A 23,809-nucleotide genomic window follows, 5' to 3' on the forward strand; every position below is an offset into this window, starting at 1 on the left:
TTTTACGCAACAACTTTCTTCGAGGAAAATCGTAAATTCAAAATGACGAGCGTATGCAGTAAAATACAAACCGGGATGAGAAGGGAAGACATACAAGAAAAACGATTAATCTTTAAAACATTTTCTGTACTTTAACTTGTTTCAAAATTTAAGTTTGTATTATTTGCATTATTGTAGCTCTGTTAACTATTGAGCTGCAACGCTCCATACACTTCGCTACCAATAACTGTTTGAAACGTAGAATCGTCTTATAGTTGAAAATACTCTCTCTTTTTTTCTCTCTTTTTCTTTTTTTTCTTTTTTTACATCAGATATTTGTCAAGAGTGATAATTTTCCAAACGCTACTATAGTATAAATCATTTTCAGTAAAAAAAAGAACATGCAGATTAATTTATATACCTTAAAAAATTGACATTTTGAATTAAAATGGAATAGTTGTGGGCATCAAGTCATGGCTAACTGTAGAGAAAGCTAAGAAAGAAAGTCCAATTGAATGAGAAGCAAACCTGGCATTAATTCCCCCCTTATTAGGATTGTATAAAAAGGAGGTTAGTTCATTTGTTAATTGATATGTATATCTATTATCCGTGTGTTTTGTAGCTGTCATGTGTGGCTAAATGGCTAAATGTGTCTTGTGGCAAATGGCAACATTAACAATGTTTTTTAGCTGTTTTTTAGCTGTTATACTTGGCTGATATTTCTGGCAACTGCAGTCTTAAGCGACCTTTAACTCATAGGTACCCACAAAAGGTTAGGCCGGATATTTCAGCTCACCCCAAACCTCATACAAGACTCGGAATGTGATACAAAAATGTAAAAGATGACTTAAAACTTTGGTACGTTGTCCCCTTTGTTATTTATTTTACGCGTTCTTTCTTTTACTTTTATTACATATTTTTTGCGTTGATCTTGTTTTATTTTGTTGTTTTGGTAATTCGATTTATTCGTAATAGCCATTTTAACTAAAGCATCGTCATATCTTATTTATCTATACAATATTTTTACCCCGAAGTGGTCTACACAAGACAAAAATAAACCCTTAAAGTTAAGGTATATATTCTTAATTTTTTTTTCACCAAAAAACATCAATGAAAAGAGTGATTCAGGGAACAAACCAGAAAAATACATAAGATAAACATGAAAAAAGAACATATAGTCACTAAGTTATGATACTAATACACGGTCATCTACAAGAAAATGTCCGAGATTTTTGGCTTTCCGCTTGTAAGCAGGATTTTCTGGAATACACTCTACCATGGACCCCATCAAATTCAATACCTCAATTTTTTTTAACATTGGCCCAAATCTTTTCCATTAGTTTTGGTAATAAATGTAGTTTCATTGAAATATAAAGAGTGGATTCTGGCACATGAGAAGCTAATTTGAGGACCGAAAGCCCTCAGATCTTTCCTTCCAATCCCATTGGTGCTACAAATCACAACGTAGTGATTGCATGCTTATTTCCATTAATTTCTTCAGTAGGGTTCTCTGGTGGTGACATCGCTTTTGTTGTTAATGTAACTACATTGGATATCTCAACAGCGTTGTCGTCTTCATTCAAAGTCGCTGTTCGGATTTTCTTCTGTGGATTTTTTGATCGGCTTTGCTTCTCTGAACGTTTATGTGTAAATATACTATTGTCAATATTAAGTAGTGCGTTTACGTCCTGACGTCTTGTGCAGGTGCAAGCCTGAAAGAAAAAAGCCTAGATAAAAACACTGTTCTGTTTTCTTTATGAATTTGATAAAGTCTATACGGAGGTAGAGTCTATACTCTACCTCCTATATTTGATGAAGTCTATACGTCTTGTGCAGGTGCAAGCCTGAAAGAAAAAAGCCTAGATAAAAACACTGTTCTGTTTTTGAAGTCTATACGGAGGTAGAGTCTATACTCTACCTCCTATATTTGATGAAGTCTATACGTCTTGTGCAGGTGCAAGCCTGAAAGAAAAAAACCTAGATAAAAACACTGTTCTGTTTTCTTTATGAATTTGATAAAGTCTATACGGAGGTAGAGTCTATACTCTACCTCCTATATTTGATGAAGTCTATACGTCTTGTGCAGGTGCAAGCCTGAAAGAAAAAAGCCTAGATAAAAACACTGTTCTGTTTTCTTTATGAATTTGATGAAGTCTATACGGAGGTATAAATAGTCTATGCTGATCTTACATTTCTAGAAAACAAATAGTTAAAAAAAGAGTGTAATTTCAATTTTCCCGTACTTTTGAAAACTTCAAAAAAATAAGAAATAATGCAGTCTCTAACCTAAAAAAAACTAATCAAAGTAGGAGTATGAAGTTAATGGGAAAAACATGAGTATACTCTTATGTTCATTTTCACAGTAAACTTGAAAGAAACAGTTTTTCTTACGGAAATGTGAAACATATAACCAAAGTTCTTTTCGCGGATTCTGCTAGATATTTTCTATAAGACTAGCTCAAATAAAAAAAAAAATTGATATTGTTCAATTAGCAGAAATTCTTATAATGGCCTCGGGTTATATATTTTAACTAAAAGTGTTCCAAGGTTTATTAGGCCTTGCACCTACGTTTTTTTTAATGATTGGACTAATCAGTGACTTACGGAGTCTGAAATTGGCGCTCTCGCAGACATACCCAGACAGTAGCGGACGTTCAAGCTGTCTTTAGATGTCGCAGTAGAAATTATTGAAATTCCTTCAAGATTGTTGACGAATATCTATAATTCCTTTAAAGTAATAACATTGTTGCTAACGAATTCTTTGTTCAACTTTTTCCACACAGTTAATCGTTTTCCGAACCAACTTGACTCACCAATAAATCGAACTTGTGTCCTTTGTATCACAGAAATGACACTACAATCAGCTGATGTAACAAATTTTTTTTATAATAGTTTCATTTTACTGCAACAGTTCATACCAAGAAAAAGAAAATATGTAAAGAAAATTTTTGGAATTTTAAAAATATAAAATAAGTTCAATATTAAATTTGGAAACAAACTCTTCTGCTTTAAAAAAAACTAAATAGAATTATTTTTAGCTCGTAATTTGGTTTTCTACCTATAGATTTTTAAGGATATTTTTTGGAACATTAAAATGTAAAGAGAAGTTAAGTTTGAAAAAAATCTAATTTACCTTAAAAAAACTTCCTCTAATCACAAACTTTTTTTATAACTACAAGAATGTTTAAAGAAACCTTTAGAATGTCAAAATTTTAAGTTTACATAGTTATATAACAACTTTCAAGATTTTATTTACCTATACAAAGAAAAATCCTCTGTGGGAATTGCGGGTGTCATTTGAGATAGTTTAATGAGTATATTTTAGTAAATAAGATCTTACTTATGCAATTTCCAACGTTTGAGACGATTTATAAGTTACATTAAAGTAATTTAGATACACTCAGATTTATATTCTGTCCACGTAGATACTTTATCCTATCCTTTTGACTTGATTAGTACATTCTCAGACTATATTTCGTTATCTGAGACATCTCATAGCCTACATTTCAGTTGTTCAGATCTGTTGTAGACAATTTTGTGATGTTTGACGTAATATATATATTTTTACCACCTTTAATTTTTTTTTTAGTATATTCTTAGTGTTATTTTTGACAATTGGAAGGATAAGTGGAAGTATCTTTTCATGGAGGAATGTTTCTTGGGGGGAGGGAATTTTCTATTGAGCAAAAGCTGAATTCCGGCAATATTTAAAAAAACCATCAGAAATTAAATAAAAAAAAACAAGTTTTTCACCTGAAATTAAGGAGCCACATTAAAACTTAAAAGGGACAGAAATTATTGAGTATATGATGGAGGCTGCCGTCTTTTCAATACTGCACCCTTTACGTTAACTTTTTTTAGAACTTTTAAAAAAGCTGATAATTCTTATTAAACGGCCCCGTGTGTTTTAGGAGTCGTTCTTAAATAGTTGGAACACAAATTCAAGCTTTAGCGTAAAGGGCGAGGTACTGAGGAGGGAGCAGGCCCCTATATTCGTAATAAGCTCTGCTGGTTTTAAGTTTTAACATTGCTTTTTACTTTCAGTTGAAAAAAACTTGTTTTTTAAGTTTAAAAGATTATTAAAAGCCTTCTAAGCGAAGTTACCTTTTTCTGTAGGATGCTTATGAAACATTCCGATCCTATCCACTAACTCTTTATACGTACCCTGTAAGTCTAAACCAATCTGAGACTATATTCCCTGTAAGTTACAAGCCTATTGTAGTCGAACAAAATGGTCAGTCTATTTGGGGAAGTCCCAAACCACTGTAACAGGGGCTTAATTTGTTTTGGGACAGGGGGCAACTGCCCCCAGACTTCAAATTGCCCTCATCCATACATCAGCTTGCTCTCCCCTCAGCTGAAACTTAGTCTCTTCAAAAATCTTGTCAAAACTAAGATAAGCCTTCATAATTCTAGCAACCACAGAAACGGGCCAGTTTTATTTAGTGTATCTTTGCCATTGTATCTATATGGCTAATTTTTCATCTTATGCTATCATTTTCACTAGATTTGGGAAATTTGGCTCCAAAGTTGCGCCTCCCCAGGATTTTGATAAAATTACGCCACTGCACTGTAGACGAAATTAGTGTCAAGTTTATATTTTTGCATAGGAGTCCACCTGACAAAATAAAATATATTAAATTAATTTTAACTTCATTTAACTTCAATTATAAGCTTCCTTGCAGAAACACAATACAAGACCCCTTTTTGGAGCACCCCAGTTTTTATAGTCTGGAGTGGTACTTTTCTTATTTAATCTTTTCATTTACTTAATTTTCGTTTGGTCTTTTTCTTATATTTAATATTCATGCTTAAGATACAATATTTCCTACGAGGTATATAAATACTTAACCATTCCTTTACTCTCCTGAAGTTTTCTAAATATGTTTCTTTAATGAACATGGACAAAAGGAAAGCACAATACATCTTTCGAGCAAAACTTCTCCCTTTTAAATTCCTTTGAGAAAGTTTTTGCTTTAAAAACTTCAGTTCAAATTAAAATTTTTCCCTAGCATAGTGATTTACGTTTGTAATAGTTTATATTTTTGTTAATTATGTAATTATTATGTTATATTGTTTATAATTTATAATTACTATGAAGTAACTTTAACTTGTAATTACTAATTTTAGCTTAATATTACTTTTAGTAATTCAAATTTTATTTACTACATTAGAAGATGCTATGATTCAGCGTGATATTTACTGATAATAATTTTAATTTAAACAGGATTTGATGTCTTTATAACCACTATTGAAATCAAACCTGAAGTACTGTACCAAAATGGAGCGAAAATTGAACATTCGGACTGTTTCATTGACCTGCAGTAGCGCAGTGGGTTGATTTCTGTTTGAAAATTAAATAAAAAAAAAAAAAACTAATTTTTTCAGCTGAAAGTAAGGAGCAACATTAAAACTTAAAACGAACAGAAATTACTCCGTATATGAAATGGGTTGTGCCCTCCGCAATCCCTCGCTCTTTACGCTAAAGCTTTAAATTGTTTTAAAAAGTAGAATTGTGGCAAAGAGTCAAACTTTAGCGTAAAGAGCGAGGGATTGCGGAGGGGACAACCCATTTCATATACGGAGTAATTTCTGTTCGTTTTAAGTTTTAATGTCGCTCCTTACTTTCAGCTAAAAAAATTAGTTTTTTTTATTAAATTTATGAACGTTTTTGAATTAATGCATGTTTGGTTTTGGCTCTCCGCACATAAATTATTAAAATGAAATTTGTATATTAATTCTTTTTTTGGCTAAATGGCTTTCTCTTAGTTTTGATCAGACGATTTTGAGAAATAAGGGGTGGAGAAGGAGGCCTAGTTGCCCTCCAATTTTTCGGTTACTTAAAAAGGCAACTAGAACTTTTAATTTTTAACGAACGTTTTTATTAGTAAAAAATATACGTAACTTAAGAATTAACTTACGTAACAAACTTTCATAATCTTATATTTTTATTATGTATACGAGGGGGTTTGTACCCTCGTTAATACCTCGCTCTTTACACTAAATCGTAAGTTTTGTCCCAATTCTTTAAGAATGACCCCTGAATCAGAAAGGCCGTAGAATAAATAGTTGAAATTACTAAAAATACTTTAGCATAAAGAGCAAGGTATTTATCTCCTCCTAAATACCTCGCTCTTTATGCTAAAGTATTTTTAGAACCCCTCATATACGTAATAATCTCTGTTCGTTTTAAGTTTCAATGCTACTTCTTACTTTCATTTGAAAAAAAAAGTTTTCATGTTTATTTTTCATTGTTTTCTTATAGTAATGCTAGAGAATCCTGCGCCCTTTTCATTGAATTTTTCTTCCCCCATGACATATTCCTCCAAGGAAAGATCCTCCAACATAGCCCCCTCTCCTCAGCCCCACCCCCAAACAAAATAAATCCCCCTGAAAACGTCTGTACACTTCCCAATAACCATTACTATATGTAAACACTGGTCAAAGTTTGTAACTTGCAGCCCCTTCCCCAGGGATTGCGGGGGAGTAAGTCATCCCCAAAGACATAGTTATTATGGTTTTCGACTATGTTGAACAAAATGGCTATCTCAAAATTTTGATTCGTTGACTTTGGGAAAAAATGAGCGTGGGAGGGGGCGTAGATGCCCTCCAATTTTTTTGGTCGCTTAAAAAGGGCACTAGAACTTTTCATTTTCGTTAGAATGAGCCCTCTTGCGACATTCTAGGACCTCTTGGTCGATACGATCACCCCTGGAAAAAAAAACAAAAAAAAACAAACAAACAAATAAACACGCACCCGTGATTTGTCTTCTAGCAAAAAATACAAAATTACACATTTTGGTAGATAGGAGCTTGAAACTTCTACAGTAGGGTTCTCTGATACGCTGAATCTGATGGTGTCATTTTAGTTAAGATCCTACGACTTTTAGGGGGTGTTTCCCCCTATTTTCCTAAATAAGGCAAATTTTCTCAGGCTCGTAACTTTTGATGGGTAAGAATAAACTTGATGACACTTATATATTTAAAATCAGCATTAAAATGCGATTCTTTTGATGTAGCTATTGATATCAAAATATCAATTTTTTAGAGTTTTGGTTACTATTGAGCCGGGTCGCTCCTTACTACAGTTCGTTACCACGAACTGTTTGATACTGTGCCCGAAGTTCAGTCCCAGCTACTGCAGGACTGACGGGAAAAAGAGGTCGGTTAATTACGCTCCCAGGAAACATCTATAGATACCTTATGCACCACAAATGGCCCAAGAAGAACTATTTATATTTATTATATATATTTTTCATAGTCAACTTCTTGAAGCACGCAAACAAAAAGAAAGTAGAATAATCAACAAACTGTTTTCATTTATTCTTCTTTCACCATAAAAGTTCTTCTTTAATTCTTCTTTCACCGTCATTTATTCTTCATTCACCGCGTTATATTACGTTTATTATGTAAATAAAAGTCAAAGCTCTCATTTCTAAGTCGGACATTTGAATATTTTCCATATTCCTTTCTTTCTTTCCCGCTCTTCAAAAATCTATATATCTACCAGTTAATTTCTAACCAGTCAAAACTAATGAACTTGTCTTCGTAATAGTCTTTCTTAAGCTGTTGTTTTAATGAGATCTACATGGAAAGTTAATTTCAAAGCACATTGTTTCTGAAGGCTTATGATGGAGTTCAGCAAAATACCTTACTGGTATAGTTAATAAGAAATTCATGTCTCCGTTCTAATTGGTCTATTAGTTTAACCAAATAGTATGTAAAAAAAAAATTATGTCTTAGAGAGCTGTTCAAGATCTGGAAAACACTGCCTTTATTATGCGGCACTGGTACCTCACAAAAAGTTGCACAACATATAAGCCATGTAGTGGGCTATCTTGTAGTATTTTTGTTTATATTGTTTGTTTAATGGTAGAATAAATTAAATTTGACGTGAGTGGAAAAACATAAAAATAGTTTTGGTTTATGTTATTATTAAATTAAAAAAACGTAAAAAACATTGTCATTAACAAAGTGTTTAAATGTCTATTTCCGTCAATTATCAATTTCTATCAGTTAAAAATGTACTCTTTGAGGCATCTTCCCCCTCCCCACCATAGTATCTGATGTGTAACTACCCATCACTGTCCATGGGTAACTACTATGGGTAACTACCCATAGATTTTATTGAACTGTGAAGCAAATCAGTTTAGTTAAACTAAACTTTAAATCAAACGCCAGAATTATTTTTCATAGGCAGCGCAATATCGCCACCTAATTAAAGAGCATTGTGGGCCCAATCGGCTGTGATTATTAAAAGGTCGGCATATGCCATCTTGGTCAAAAATCAGTTATGTATGTGCAGTGGACAAACTCGGAACGAGAAATCAAATGGTACTGTGGCGTGTGTCGTTTATTTATCAGGTCTTGTTGCAATTCAAAAGTACAGTAGAGGATTATCTAATAGAGTTATAACATGGGGATCTGGCATTTGTCTCCTTTTTTTTGTCAAGGAAAAAGAGACATACGAAAAATACAAGAACTTTGAATTGGCTTGAAATACTTAAATTTAAGTCATACCACTGAAAAGAGCATAAAAAGTTGGCTTAGAAAATGTTCCCTTTATCTTCATTAACTTCATCCTTCAGAGCGACCACAGCCAACAAACTTTTTCCCGGTTTTTGGCTCTCCTAAAAAGTTGCAAAAATGGCATATATCACCCTTTAAATTATCGCAGCTGCAATGAATATTACTTTTTTTACCCAGGTGTTTCATATAGAATGAGTTGTCGTAGAAACTTCGAAAGGAGTTCATTCGATTGGAAATTCAAAAATGCGCTTTTTAAGAATCAAAAGGGATTAGAGGACAACCACCCCCCTTGACAATTATTTTCCCAAACACACCTAATCCAAACTTTGAGATAGCCCTTTTGTCTTGTAACCATTTATCTTGTATGAATGATTGAAGGACATGAAAGACTGCCCCGCCATACGACATTACTACCTCTGCAACTGGGAAGCTCCAAATATAGTTATTTTTTTTATACTTTTAAATTGATTGGTTATTTCAGAATTTTTATTGACAGCGACTTGGTCCTTTTTAGGGGGAAATGGCAGTTTGGTGGGACAAAATTCCGTTCAACGCTGCTTTCCTGTGACATAATATTTTTGTCAATTATATTGCGCACTAGAACTTTTAATGCCATTTGATTAAGCCTGTTTCTGATCTTTTAGGACCTTCGGATCGATAAGATCATGCTTGAAAAAAAAAAAAAAAAAAAGGAAGACGAAACCGTGAAGTTTCTTCTAGGATAAAACACAAGATTCCATATTTATGTAGATAGGGTGTTGAAAATTCACAGTCGGATTGTTTCGTATGCTGAATTTAATAATAAGATTCTCAATAAAATAACTTGAATTTTTGGGTGTGTATTCTCCCTTTTTTCAAAATCTGGCAAATTTCCTTAGGCTTGTCATTTTTGATGGGTAACGTTAGACATGAATAAAAAACCAATTCTTTTGATACATTAATTGTTATTGAAATTCCTTCTTTTTATAGTTTCGTTTATTATTGGCCCGAGTCACTCCTTACAGTTAGTTACCACGAACTGTTTGATTAACGTGAATTGTTTGGATCCCTTGTATTTTCTATATTATTATTCCTAATATGTGATATAGCGAAACCTCAAATATCACATTAAACAAGTTAGAATGGCTGAAATTATTTGATCAGGTGTTAAAGGGCTTAGTGAAAATTCAGACAACAGTAATGTAAGCATTTAATTGAAGGAATTTTTACAAAGCTAAAGTTGCACATTTAAGTTTAATCTCCGTATAACAATACCTCAAGAATGATGGCCATATTTGAAAAAGCACCCCTCCAAATATTTATTAGGATGGGGTTCTGAATGATTGGCAATTAATTACAAGATCACCATTTTCACGGTTTTCAAAGCGAGTCTTTTGATGCCTCGAGTCTTCCCAAAGATTTGGCTGATATGGTATTTGCAAAATCTGCGTACACATAGCGTCTAATCATTTACCTTTACTCCTTTCGTAAGACGTGGTTCAATCCCCCTAAGCCATCGTGGCCTATCCCTTCCCTAAGCCATCCCTATAATTCTTACGCAATACCCGTAGCCACTCCCGAAACACTGCAGATACACGATTTTTACAACCTGCAAAAGTAAAGTGTCTTTTGATATACATCGCTATTTAGCTATTCAATAAAAAAAAACTAGCTTTTTTAAACTGAAAGTAAGGAGCGATATTAAAACTTAAAACGAACAGAAATTACTCCGTATATGAAATGGGTAGTCCCCTCCGCAATCCCTTGCTCTTTACGCTAAAGTTTGACTCTTTGCCACAATTCTACTTTTCTACTTTTTTTTTAGCGTAAAGAGCGAGGGATTGCGGAGGGGACAATACATTTCATATACGGAGTAATTTCTGTTCGTTTTAAGTTTTAATATCGCTCCTTACTTCCAGCTTAAAAAAACTAGTTTTTTTATAATTTAATTTCTGAACGTATTTGAATTAATGCATTTTTGATTTTGGCTCTCCACACATAAATTATTAAAATGAAATTTGCATATTAATTCTTTTTTTTGGCTAAATGGCTTTCTCTTAGTTTTGATAATACGATTTTGAGAAATAAGGGGTGGGGAAGGAGGCCTAGTTGCCCTCCAATTTTTCGGTTACTTAAAAGGCAACTAGAACTTTTAATCTTTAACGAACGTTTTTATTAGTAAAAAATATACGTAACTTAAGAATTAACTTACGTAACAAACTTTTATATTCTTATATTTTTTTATTATGTATATGAGGGGGTTTGTCCCCTCGTTAATACCTCGCTCTTTACACTAATTCTTAAGTTTTGTCCCAATTCTTTAAGAATGACCTCTGAATCAGAAAGGCCGTAGAATAAATAGTTGAAATTACTAAAAATACTTTAGCATAAAGAGCAAGGTATTTATCTCCTCCTAAATACCTCACTCTTTATGTTAAAATATTTTTAGAACCCCTCATATGCGTAATAATCTCTGTTCGTTTTAAGTTTTAATGCTACTCCTTACTTTCAGTTGAAAAAACTTTTTCTGTTTTCATTGTTTTTTTTTATAGTAATGCTAGAGAATCCTGCACCCTTTTCATTGAATTTTTCTTCCCCCATGACATATTCTTCCAAGGGAAGATCCTCCCACATAGCCCCCTCCCCTCAACTCCACCCCCAAACTAAAATAAATTCCCCTGAAAACGTCTGTACACTTCCCGATAACCATTACTGTATGTAAACTCTGGACAAAGTTTGTAACTTGCAGCCCCTCCCCCAGGGACTGTGGAGGAGTGAGTCATTAAGATTTTTTGACTTTTAGGGGGTGTTTCCCCGTATTTTCCAAAATAAGGCAAATTTTCTCAGGCTCGTAACTTTTGATGACAAAGATTAAATTTTATGAAACTTATATATTTAGAATCAGCATGAAAATTCGATTCTTTTGATGTATCTTTTAGCATCGAAATTCCGTTTTTTAGAGTTTCGTTTACTATCGAGCCGGATCGCTCCTTACTACAGTTCGTTACCACGAACTGTTTGATACAGAAATTATAAGTCCCATAAGAGCTTGTAGTACAAAATTCCTTTTTAAATCAGAGACAAAAATTTATTTATCCCCCCCCAAACTCAAAAAAATTGAAGTCACCTTGCCCAATCTTCTCCCTTCGTTTCTCTAGTGGTATCTTTAAATTTCAACTTCAAACCTCAAGCCGATATTGTAGATATACAATTTTATGACCAGGGTACAAATAGAGTCTCCTGATTTACCTTTGCCTTCTCCCCTTAGTGAAAATTTGAAGTTCACTTAATCTCAACCTTAAGACTTCCTAAACACTTCAGCATGTTCCCTAAGGCCATTCCCAAGATATAACACTAATTTGAAACCTCTGCTGCACGTAGCGTACTTTGATTTACTAAAGTAGATCACGCGTTTCGTCTCCAGTGTTTGCATTTGGGAAACAGTAAAAATTCTGATCTAGCTAGCAACCCTTAATATCTCCTGTGTGATCGAAAAACCAAGACTGAACATAGCCACCTTTTCTACTATAGCTTATCTATGAACGATGGATGATTTGAACATTTCAGGGTGGTTGTCTTCAGCTGATATCAACCCTTGAGGCAAACTCGGCTGACCTTTCTACTTTAGAATAAAACAGCTATCTTGAAATTTCGAGCCAACCAGGGAGGGGGGAGGGTTGTCGAGAGAGGTTTATGGCCGAAAAGGTTACACGAGGAGAGAATGGTTTCCCTCAATATCCTTTTAGCTCTTAATAAAGGGCACTAGAACTTCCAACCTAAAATCAAATCGGCTTCATCTCAAGTTTCTACTGAAACCCCTTTGACCCGAAGTCACTGGTGACACTTTCTTTTGTCACTTTCTTGGGCCCTGTTTTGGAGGGAACCATTTTTTTATATTTTGATTTCTACATTGGAGTCAGCTTGGCCAGAAAATTTATCCATATTGGTTTTTAGCCCATCGAAAAAACATTTGTTGGGCCTTTTACTGGTCGCAAATGTTCCCCTGAATGTGTTTTTGAGCAAACATACAGTTGTAGGTTTAAAAATTAACAGGGGAAATTTTTGTCCGATTTTTCGCAACCCTATCCCATCCAATTATAAATTAATTTATTTGTTTCACCTAGAGACCGATCTGAGGAAACTACGGGCCAATCTCACACCCAATGTCAAACAACACCCCCAGCTTTTTCCATTATTATTTTTTTTGCAAACAATTATCAATTTGCGTTGTTTACCAATCCTGTCCCAGGGCTTATGGAGATCTTGCCATATCCAGAGACACATTTATTGGAGCTTTGGACTATTTCGAACGAATAGCAAGGGAAAAAGCTATTGGCCATCTTTTGGCCTTTATCAGGTGCTTTCTGGGAGGAGCCATGCTTTTGTTATTTCTTATGTATGTAGGTGCCGTTGGTCCGAATACTTAAGGATACAAGTTTCGTACTACTCGAGAAAAATAAATGGCCCTTTTTCAGACCTCGTTTTTTTGGTGGGGATAGTGTTCAAAAACCTTTTTTGTACAATGGCCTCCGCTTCGCCAAATAACCTACAGCTATAAGTTTAAAACAGGTAAGGGATAAAGAATGTTTTGGCCTATTTATGAGTAGTATCCCCCTCACTGGTTCTGGCACATTTCTGTCCCATCATTCCGACAACATCCCTATCCCACCATTCCGACAACATCCCTATCCCTGGATTCCATGACATACCTATCCCTAATTTTAAACGGGGTCCAGTATTCAACGACATCCCTATCCCGTCATTCAACGAGAGCCAGCAGATGTCATAGGGAACAGTTTTTTTTATGAGATACAGGTGCATTTTACTTCATAGGGAACGCTTTCTAAGAGATGCAGATGCATGTTACGTCATAGGAAATATTTAGTTATGCCAATATTACGTAATAGGACGTGTTAGAGTCCACTAGTCAAGCGGGCAAATTTTTTCAAAATATTGTTCTTCAATATGTTTCTTCGAGACATTTCAAGACATTCTTTTAGACATTTTTCTTCCAAACTTTTTTTAAGACGTTTCGAGACATATCAAGACCTTTTTTAAGACACTTTTCTTCGACCCGTTTTTCAAGACGTTTTAAAATATTTAAAAAAAATTTTAAGATATTTTTATTCAAGACGTTTTTCAAGACGTTTCAAGATATTTCAAAATTTTTTAGAGACTTATTTTCTTCAAGACGTTTTTCTTCATGATTCTTTTAGTTCTTAGGTAATAGGGAGTTTTTATCAGTGTTAAGAATGACGCATCCTAACATCTACTAGACTTCAGAGCACCATGAAGAACCCTGCTTGTAACTGAACACAGCGCATACGTGGCATAATGATGAGGGAGGCACAAGTGGATGTGACCTAACAACAGCGCACACTTGGGATTTTAGGTAGTGACAGTACACACATTGGATATTACGTAATGACGGTACACTCATCGGTGTTACATAATACTTTAAGACATTTTTTCCTTCGGGATTTCATTTTTTTTCAAGGCATTTTTTCTTTCAAGGTGTTTTTTTTTCAGATTTCATTTTCTTTCAAGACGTTTTCTCAGGGAACCTCCATATTACAAAGATTTTTCTCTACACTAGGATTCAAAAGGGATTCCCCCTGGACGGAAATGTGATTTGGACATCTGGACCAACAAGCCCTTCTAATATTTTTGTTCGGCTAATACATTCTACATGATTGCACGCAAGGGGAATCCCCTGCCTAAAACTAATGCTATGCAACATCAGCTATTTAACTCAACCCGTCCAGACCACGCTAGCTAATTAATAACATTGTAATAGGCGGGTGTATCTAATGGAGCAAAAATCAATACCACGGGGACGCTTGTGCCCTCATGTGGAAAGGGTTGGAAACATGCGATCAATTTAACCGTTCTAGTATGCGCAAAACAGGGAATCTTCTTGTGTGCAATCGGTTATCATGTAGAATATATTAGCCGAATCAAAATATTAGAAAGACTTGTTGGTCCACATGTTCAAGGCACGGTTACTTTAATAAGGAACCTCTTTCGAGTCCTAATGTGGACAAAAATCTTTGTAATAAAAAGGTTCCTTGAGAAAAATGTCTTCAAAGAAAATGAAATCTCAAAAAAGAACAAAAGGCCTTAAAAGAAAATTAAATTTCAAAGAAAACAAATCTCTTAAGGTATATGGCGCTGATGTGTATACCGTCACCACATAATTTCCCACGTATGTGCTGTGCAAGTTGGAGGTCCCCACGATGCCCTGAAGTCAGGCATGCCACGTTGGAATGCGTCATTCTTAATACTAGTAAACATTCCCTATTGCGTAAGAACTTAAGAAATAATTAAGAAAAACGTCTTGAAGGAATAATGTATTAAAAAACGTCTTGAAACGTGTTGAAAAATGTCTTGAATAAAAATGTCTTCAAAACGTCTTGAAATGTCTTGAAGCATCTTGGAGAACATCTCGAAGAAAAGTATCACGAAAAACTTCTTGATGAAAAATGTGTTAAAAAATACCTTGAAATGTCTTGAAACGTCTTGAAATATATATCGAAGGAAAATGTCTTTAAAAATGTCTTGAAATGTCAAGAAAAATGTTGAAAATGTCCCGCTTGACTAGTAGACTCTTTCTGCATCTCTTAGGAAACATTTCCTATTACGTAGAAAGTTCCTGCATCGCCTAGAAAATATTCCCTATGACGTAACATGCACCTATATCTCTTGGAAAATATTCCCTATGATGTAATTAACACCTGCTGGCTGTCGTGGAAAGACGGGATAGTGATGTTGCAGAATCCTGGGCTCCATTTAAAAGCAGGGATAGGGATATCGTGGTATCCAGGGATAGGTATGTTGTCGGAATGGTGGGATAGGGATGTTGTCAGTCATCCCTCCCTCACCTCTTCCTACAAAAAGTTGATTCTTTTATCCCGGAGAATGGATCCTAAAACTCTGTGCCACTTATACACACAACTTAAAACTAGCATCTTTTTCTTTTATAAAACATATGTTTTGAAAACGGCAACGACAACTTTTTTATTATAAAGTAACTATGAAGGGATGGTTGGCTACCATCCAATCACTTTTGACTCATAGGAAAGGCATTTGAACTTTTAATTTCAAATGGAATAGGTCCCTTCTGAAGTTTCAACTTCCACCCTTCCTTACATAGTGACCCTATGAAAACAAAAACAAAAATAAATGATACACTGAACGTTTATGGCTCTTTAAGGCCCACTAACAATAAAGTCTTATTAACCCCGAGCTTTAGCACATTCGACTCATCTCTGATTTTTTAATCAAAATGATAAAAAATGAAAATAGTCCAGATAGGATTTTGAGTGAGTATTTTTAGTTTTTTATTTTATTGTACCTGTTATTTTATTCCTTGTTGTAAGCTATTTATTTCCTCCAATTTGGGTTTTATCTTTATTTTGATCTTTACTTTGTTTGTTTCTTTTTTTTCCTTTTTTTATCCGCAAACAATTTAACATCACATGAAATTTTGTAAAAGCGTTCTTAAAGTTTCGATTACTATGAATAGTGGTTCATTCTTTATTAGGTTGCAGCTACCGAAGCAGCCATGATTATCATATATCACACAGAAAATGAGCCTCAGCCTTTTCTCAACTGGATCTAGTAGAGAACGAACTCTAGGGAATAAGGCACTCAAATGTGACATATCCCACAGAAGAAATTTATCAAAAGATTTGCATGTTATATTATCTTGTCTAAAGATGTGTTTGGTACAAAGTGAAATTAATTTAAAAAATAAAAGCTTTTCTGAGGGAAGTAAAGAGGGAAGTTGAAATTTAAAACGAACAAAAACTATTGCTTCGCAGTCTATTTAACATATATCGATAAAACTACCGCAAATAAACCTACCGATGATATTTGATTATAGGATACTACTACATTGCTGAAAACACAAAACAATATAATAGTTTTCGTATAGTAAAAGAAAACCGATTAATGATACTCAAAAAATATTTTAGGCGTTTGCTGCATGTTTTTTTTTTCGTTCTATTTGGTATCATTTATTCACAATGAGCTTAGTCCAATGACTGGGTTTTGTTTTGGTTTTGAAAAGCAAATTTCATGATTAGTTTGTTGACAAGTCCGAAGTAAGGCAATTTTATAGTATTAGGATCTGTATTCTATTTAGTATCCTATTAGGATTGTAACCTATTATTATTTAGAATTTGTATCGTAATCTCAAATTCCCTCTTGTATACACATAAACAACGAATCCTAGTGATCATATTATGGTTTTACAATTCAAAATATTATATTATTCACTATTGACCTTATAACTGGTATGACAGGATGTTACCTGATAAAACAATCTATTGTTTTAGAATGCTGTTCAACAACTTCTCAGGTATTAAAATAATATTTAGTTTTATGCTTAAGTTTAAAATAATTTAAAACAAGTTTAAACATTATAGAGTTTTTATTTAATAAAACATTATAGAGTTTTTATTTAAGTTTAAAACAATATAGATTATTTTGTCGTTGTCAGGCTATGTACTCGTTTTTGCTTTCTAAATCAATATTCTTGTTTTCTATATTTGGCTTCTGTTTTTTTCAGTTAAACGCTAGTTTTGTATAGTCAAATATCATCAGTTCGTTTATTTGCACTAGTTCTGTTGACATGCTAAATAGACTCTGAAGTATTAGACATTTTAAATAATGTGGCTCCTTACTTCCAGCTGAAATTTCTTTTATCTAACTGTGGCAGTTTTTCAAATAGTACCGGGAAATTACCCTCCCATCGTTTAAAATTTCTCCTTGAAAAATCCTCCAGAAAACTTTCTTCCCATGGAAAACTATTCCCATGAAAAATCCCCCTCCCTGTAAAAGTCCCATTCTAAAAAAAGGTCCGGATTTTCCCCAATAACAAATACTAGGCTACATGTAAACAATAGGCAAATTGTGTAACTTGCAATCCTTTTTTCGGAGGCTATGGGAACCATAAAAACAATAAATTTAGAAATACAAATAACTTGATTTAATTTTTTTCTACAATACTAAAAGAAAATATAGAAACTCAAGTCAACATTTTTTCTTTTTTGAAGTCGAAGTAAACTTTTTTTTCTATTTGATCAATAAATTGTCAGAGAAAAATCAGGCTCAAAATCGTTCAAATTTTGGCTGTTAATCGTGATTTTTGACTTAGTAGGAAAAACAGCATTGGCTAAGAATTACAATAGTCAGCAATAACAAAGACAGGTTCTCCACATAATCATATAGAAGACACAAAACCATGACTGAAAAAGAATACCAGATAAGCACTTGAACGCCTGATATTGTGATTCAAAGTTGTATAAACTTGTATAATTTGTTGACTGTTTTAGCACCATGATGGCCTACAGGAAAGGCCACCGTGATGGCCTTTCCGCAGGAACCATGGAGGGTCATGTCCTCACCAAAAGCGTAGATACTGAACCTTTCAACTATGCTGAAAAAATGGCTATTTAAAAATTTGATTAGATAAACTTTAGGGGAAGGGGGTCTTTGGGGAGGGGACTAGATGACCTCCAATGTTTTTGGTCACTTAAGAAGGAGACTAGCAATTTTAATTTCTGTATGAATAAGCAGTTAAACATCTCTCTATGACGTCCTGGTAATCCGTTAGCATGGTAGAAAAGAAAGAGACATATTAGTGCTACCAATACAAACAAGTACTTTTCCTTGTTATGGAAGGTGGGGGACTGTAATTACCCTATGCAATTTTCTTAACCATCCCGATTCCAATGGGGCGATTTCTATTTTGATCTGACATCATTTTCGAGGTGTTTCAGATTCTTTTTTGAAATCACCATAAACTTGTTTTCGCAATAGAATTTTACTCATAAGATTAACCGAAAAAATAGTTACCATTCCTGAATCAGTGTCAGATGGCTATTTTTTGTCAATAGGTAATTTTTTTCAAAATGTGTTTTTCAACTTCTGGCTACTATTGGGTGTGGTTCAATCTTTACCAGATTACGGCTACTTCTGCAACCATGAAAACCACTTAAGTGACAAAACATAACACTTTTAGGCTTATCAAACGGATTTGCCTAAGTCATCCATCGGAAAAGAATGTTCAATCTTATGCTCGGAAATGAACATAAAATATAAGAACTCCCCTTTGTTCTACCGTAAGGTACTTAGAAGTGGAGCCACAGAGGGATACGAAGAGTCCCAAAAGCCAACAGCTTTTTACAAGCTTTACAGGCCTAAAAACAGAAAAATTATATTTATTGACTTGTATTGGCACATAGATTATGCTTTGGGCTTCTACAGTTTATCCTTTTCAATTGCCCATTGTACTATTGGCTCTAGAGGAATGCAAACCTAATAATAATATTTGTTACTAATTAGTTTATTCATGCGGGGTCATGTGCATTTTTATTTGGACCTTTTTAGTCGGAAAAAAAACTAGCAGAGTTTTCTGGTGATTCTAAAGAATTTACAAAATAGTTTGAGAGGTAATATTTCGACGTAGAATCATGATTTGCGTAAACTCTATTCGTGCTCAAACCCAGATTTAAAGCTTCCGGGAGGCAAGACAAGATCGCGAGGTTCCTCCTCCACAAGCAGCATTTATGATTTTTTTGCAGTAAATATGGTACGAGATCGTAGTAGTGGCCATATTGCGACTACCTTTTAAATACCCATCAGCTGAAAAAGGTTAAGAGCGCCCATTGAAGTTTCTACGACCTTTTCTTCCACATTAAGTGACTCTGGGTGAAAAGTACATTCAAAGCTTATAGCTATTTACTAGAGGAAACGGGAGAACTGTTTCTGACGTTAGAAAAAGCCTGATCTCCACTTATAAGATATTTCTTAATTCTAAGGAACTTGCGGTTGAAATGATACTGTTTCCTAAGTTGTTTGTTCAGTTAATGCCCTTACGAATTAAAAATAACATAATGAGCTGACAGTAATGCACTTTTTGAGTGGAACGCCCCAAATGTTAATATCAAATCGCATTTAGTCCCCCTAATGTCTTCCTCTACATTAATTATCTCATGATGCTCACTTTTTGTCCCAGCAACCATCTTAAGTTATCTCTTGATGCTTACTTTTTGTCCCAGCAACCATCGCCCCGGAAGGCTAACTTTCCACAAATAGAAAGCTACAAATGGAATTAAAATTCTATGAGCTCCACCGTCTGAAAAGGGATGGGAGTTCTCTGAGGATTTCCGCAATTTACTGAACCTGATTGTTCCATTATTTTATGTTCCATTCTTATTATGAAGAAACTTAATAAGGCGTGATATGTGTTTTATTATTTTTTCCTGATTAAATTATATTGTATAGATTAGCGTTGAAAGTTGGGAGGAAGCATGTTTGACCGCAATCTCTGGGATCAAATGCGCTTTTTCAGTGGTAAAAAGATTGTACAATGCTCAACTCCCCCACCCCCACCACCTCTCCTGTTCTTTCAAGCATGTAATGCCTATTGCTTGCCATAAGTTCAGTATTTCAAAATGGTAATTATTTTTATCAAAACGGCGAGACAGCTAAAGAAAATTAAACAGTTCATAGGAACAAACTGTAAATAAGGAGCGACACAGGCGACAATAGCCAAAACTCTAAAACTAAGTTTTTATTCGGTTTATATTTTAAAAGAATTGACCTTTTATCGTGATTCTGAATACGTAAAAATAATAAAATTTTAAGGCGTTGAAAAGTTACAAGTCTGAGAAAATCTGCTTCATCTTCGAATAAGAGGCAAAACCCCTCCAAAAGAATATATGATGCTTATAAAGTTACGCCATCACATTAGGCATATCAGCGACCTTTATTACACAGTTTTCAAGCACCTGTACAAAAATGGGGAAATTCACATTCGTGCCGAGAAAAAAAGATCACCGATACCGTCTATTTGCTTGTTTTTTGTTTGTTCCTTTATTTTTGTTTCAAGGGGTAGTGACATGAAACCAACGATCCTTAGAAATCAGAAAACAGGCTGATTCAAATGAAAATTAAGAGTTGTAGTGCACTTTTAAATAATAAGAACAATGCCTCAACAATGTGGTGTTGTCTATTATTTTTTGGCGCAAAACTCAGTAGCTACAATACTGAGATATCCAGTTGACATAAAATTACTGAAAAACTACAAATTATCTCTCCCAGAATACTGAGGAGGGGCCTGAGCAACTGCCTAGAGAGGTGGCGTTCCTGAGAATACAAAAAATTGCATTTTTACGCTTGATTTCCTAACCTTTCACAAACCCTAACATTAATTATACAAACGGATCTAAAAGGGAGGGGGGATAGGTAACAATTAATGTATAATCTAGCTTAATTTTGACTAAGCCTGAATATGGGTGCTAAGAGGTGATATCTTGCCCTAATTGCAGAAAAATATTTCCTTTGTAGCATGAAAGATAACATTCGTATGCTTACCAGCTCAGAGATGGGGTGGTGGGGGGTCTGTTTTGTACCAGGAATGAGGAGGCAAGTGTTACCAGGAAAATTGTTTTTCTCAATGCATAATGGATATATTGTATTTTATCTTTATTAAAACCCAATATAGGACATGCTGGATATATTGGGTTTATTCTACTGACCTTTATAAGCAGCAAAACAATAGTCCCCAAAAAAGGGGGCGTTTTCCAGCTTTTTAAGGCACAAAACGATAATTTTTATCCAAAGGGTGTCAAAAAGCTATCAAGGGAAAATTGTGAAGTAGCCAGTTGATTTAGAGCTATTGATGATCTATATATTGAGCATTCCGTTTTCAGAGTCAACAATGCCGCGTGGTGGTACATTCATTTCTAAGGACTAAGTACACAACTTAATACAGACATTTAATTTATGGATTCATTTATAAGATTTATGTATTTGAGGCTTGACAGTATTATGCACGCTGATGTATAATTCTGTATCAGCCATTATGGAGGGTGGCCGCTGGATCATCGTGTAGATTGAGGGAGCGTGCTTAAGCGTCAAAAAGTGTGCTGCTAGTCTGTGTCAGCCTTTATATAAATATAGTAAACGGTGGGAGGGGGGAGAAGATAAAATTGATTGGGGGAGAGGATATAGCAGTAATGTAAGTGCTGTGGAATGATGACACCCCTCTTCTTGCTGATAATCTTTATTTGTGTAACATAAACGATTATATTCATAATCCCACTGGAACAAAAATGGAGATGTAGGAGGTAAGAATAGGAAGTGAGAGCCATGAGCACCGATGTGAAATTACCGTCATGAAATCTCGGAAGGTTAACAACTTTCAGAGAAGTTATAATTTTGACAGACTTCAGGGTGAAAATTTGAGGAAAACTTTCCAGGAACAGCTGCATACTAAACTTAAGAGTTTAAAATTTGACAATGCAGAAGATGGATAGGATAATCGTAAGAAAACAATTGGTAAAGTTGCTGATGGTGTCTTAGGGAAGGAAGTTAGGAATGCAGCTAAGAATATTAGTGAAAAAACCTTACGTTTAAAGCTTTTTCACTGTACAAGAATTATCTGAGCATTAGATCATATGAAAACAAGAGGAGAACATGACTACAAAATGGTATAATATTGTACTGACATGTTAAGAAATTGAGAGGGAGTAGTAAATACAGACTCGTCCCCGTTGAAGATGGGAAAAGGGGCTACAAGTAGTGGTAAGGAAAGAGCTAAAGAGAAATGGGCAGATCGTTTGAGAATTCGCTAAATCAAAATAGAGTTACAAGGAAAGATATTGAGGAAAATGAAGAAGTTTGTGATACCTTGGATGTGAAGGAAGGATTTTTTTTGTTTAGGATTAGCGACAGTACTGAAAGGATAAAAAAATCATAAGGCCCCAGGTGTTGATAGTGTGGTAGATAAGTTTCTTAAATATGGTGGTTCTGAGGTTAGAAATAAGTTACTGAAGGTTAGCATTATGATTTTTCAAAAAGGCAAAGAACCTAGTGATTTTAGGAAAACCACAGTCAAACCACTGCATAAGAAAGGTGATAAGAGTGAGTGTGGTAATTATCGAAGCATTAGCCTGGTCTCTCTAGGTAGCAAATTACTTAGTAATATGCTAATTTTTAGACTAAGATATGCTGTAGACAAAGTTTTAAGAGAAGAACAGTGCAGTTTTAGAAAAGGAAGAGGACGTGTTGACCAAGTTTTCACTTTTTGGTTAATAATTGAGAAGTGCCTTAGTTGTCAAACACCTTTGGTCTTCAGTTTTATACATTATCAAGCGTTGTTGATAGAAAAGCTTTAGCAAAGGTCTTATCCTTGTATAGTATACCAGACAAGTTAAGGTAGGAAGTGAGGTCAGCAGCTGGTTTCGTATTAAACCACGAGTTAGGAATGGTTGGGTTCTATCCCCATTTATGTGTCGACTCATCATTTTGATGGGCCTCGTCTCAAGGAGCACAGGTAAGGCAATGGAATCAAATGAGGAGGAAAAATTTCCTGAACTTAGATTATGCTTATGATTTAAGCATCCTAGATGAAAGTGTGAGAAAAATGAATGCATTTTTAGAGGTTTTGAAAGTTCAGGGCGGTAGAATAGGTTTGAAAATTAATACGAAGAAGAGTAAGTAGCTAAGGTCAGGAATAAGTTAATACGAAAAGGTGACGTTGATTGATCAGGTGGACAGCTTCAATTACCTTGGTAGTATTATTAGTAAGGACGATGGGAGCGGTGAATATGTTAAAAATAGAATAGCCAAGGCTTAGGGAGTTTTGTCGTAGTTAAAAATGTTTGGAACAATAGAAAGATTAGTCTGCAAGCCACAATTAGAATATTAGAAGCTACAGTAATGACAATGGTTAAATATGCTTCTGAAGCATGAGCGCTCCGAAAAGCAAGTGAATATTTGCTAGATGTTTCCCAGAGAAACTGAATACGGATTGTTCCGGGTACCCGGTTGACTGACCGTATTTCAAACAGCAGGGTATAAGAAAAGTATGGCTCAATCCCACTTCCTTAGTCTATAACGAGAGAAAGGTTGAAATGACTAGGGCCTGTTCTGCGAATAAAGGATGACATATTGCCGAAGATTGTCCTTTTCGGCCAACCGTCTAGGGCTAAATGGAAAACAGGTCGTCCGCGGTTTGGGTGGGAGGATGTCATAAAGAAAGATTTAAGGTAAAAGCGAACTTGATGGGAGGGTTTATAGAGGGATGCTTTGAATATGTTGGGACGGAGGAGGAGCCTGCTTAGGCGGGTACCCAGGCCACCTGTGTTGGCCTCAGGCGGCTTGGTGCTGCGGCGTGTTGTTGTTGGTTAGTTACTAGGTTTCTTTGGGGGAAACAGATGAGTTTATATTCGTTTGGCTGCAAAGACTAGACCAAGTCTTAAAAAAGTATAGAAATTATTTCCGAGGGAGTAAAATTTCCCCCAATTCC

The 23,809-nt window shown here is 34.8% G+C and overlaps 1 protein-coding gene across 3 annotated transcripts in view; it reads right to left on the minus strand.

The window, feature by feature from the left end:
* Positions 1 to 675: 675 nt before the first annotated feature.
* Positions 676 to 23,809, minus strand: part of LOC136025958 (somatostatin receptor type 2-like) — a 170,453-nt gene continuing 147,319 nt past the window's right edge. For all 3 annotated transcript variants that reach the window (XM_065702069.1, XM_065702068.1, XM_065702070.1), the window contains one exon: positions 676 to 1,691. In XM_065702069.1, coding sequence (XP_065558141.1) covers positions 1,437 to 1,691 — 255 coding nt within the window. In that variant the 3' untranslated portion in view covers positions 676 to 1,436. The remainder of the gene's footprint in view (positions 1,692 to 23,809) is intronic.

Source organism: Artemia franciscana, chromosome 4, assembly GCF_032884065.1.
Source record: "Artemia franciscana chromosome 4, ASM3288406v1, whole genome shotgun sequence".
Taxonomy (NCBI): Eukaryota; Metazoa; Arthropoda; class Branchiopoda; order Anostraca; family Artemiidae; genus Artemia; species Artemia franciscana.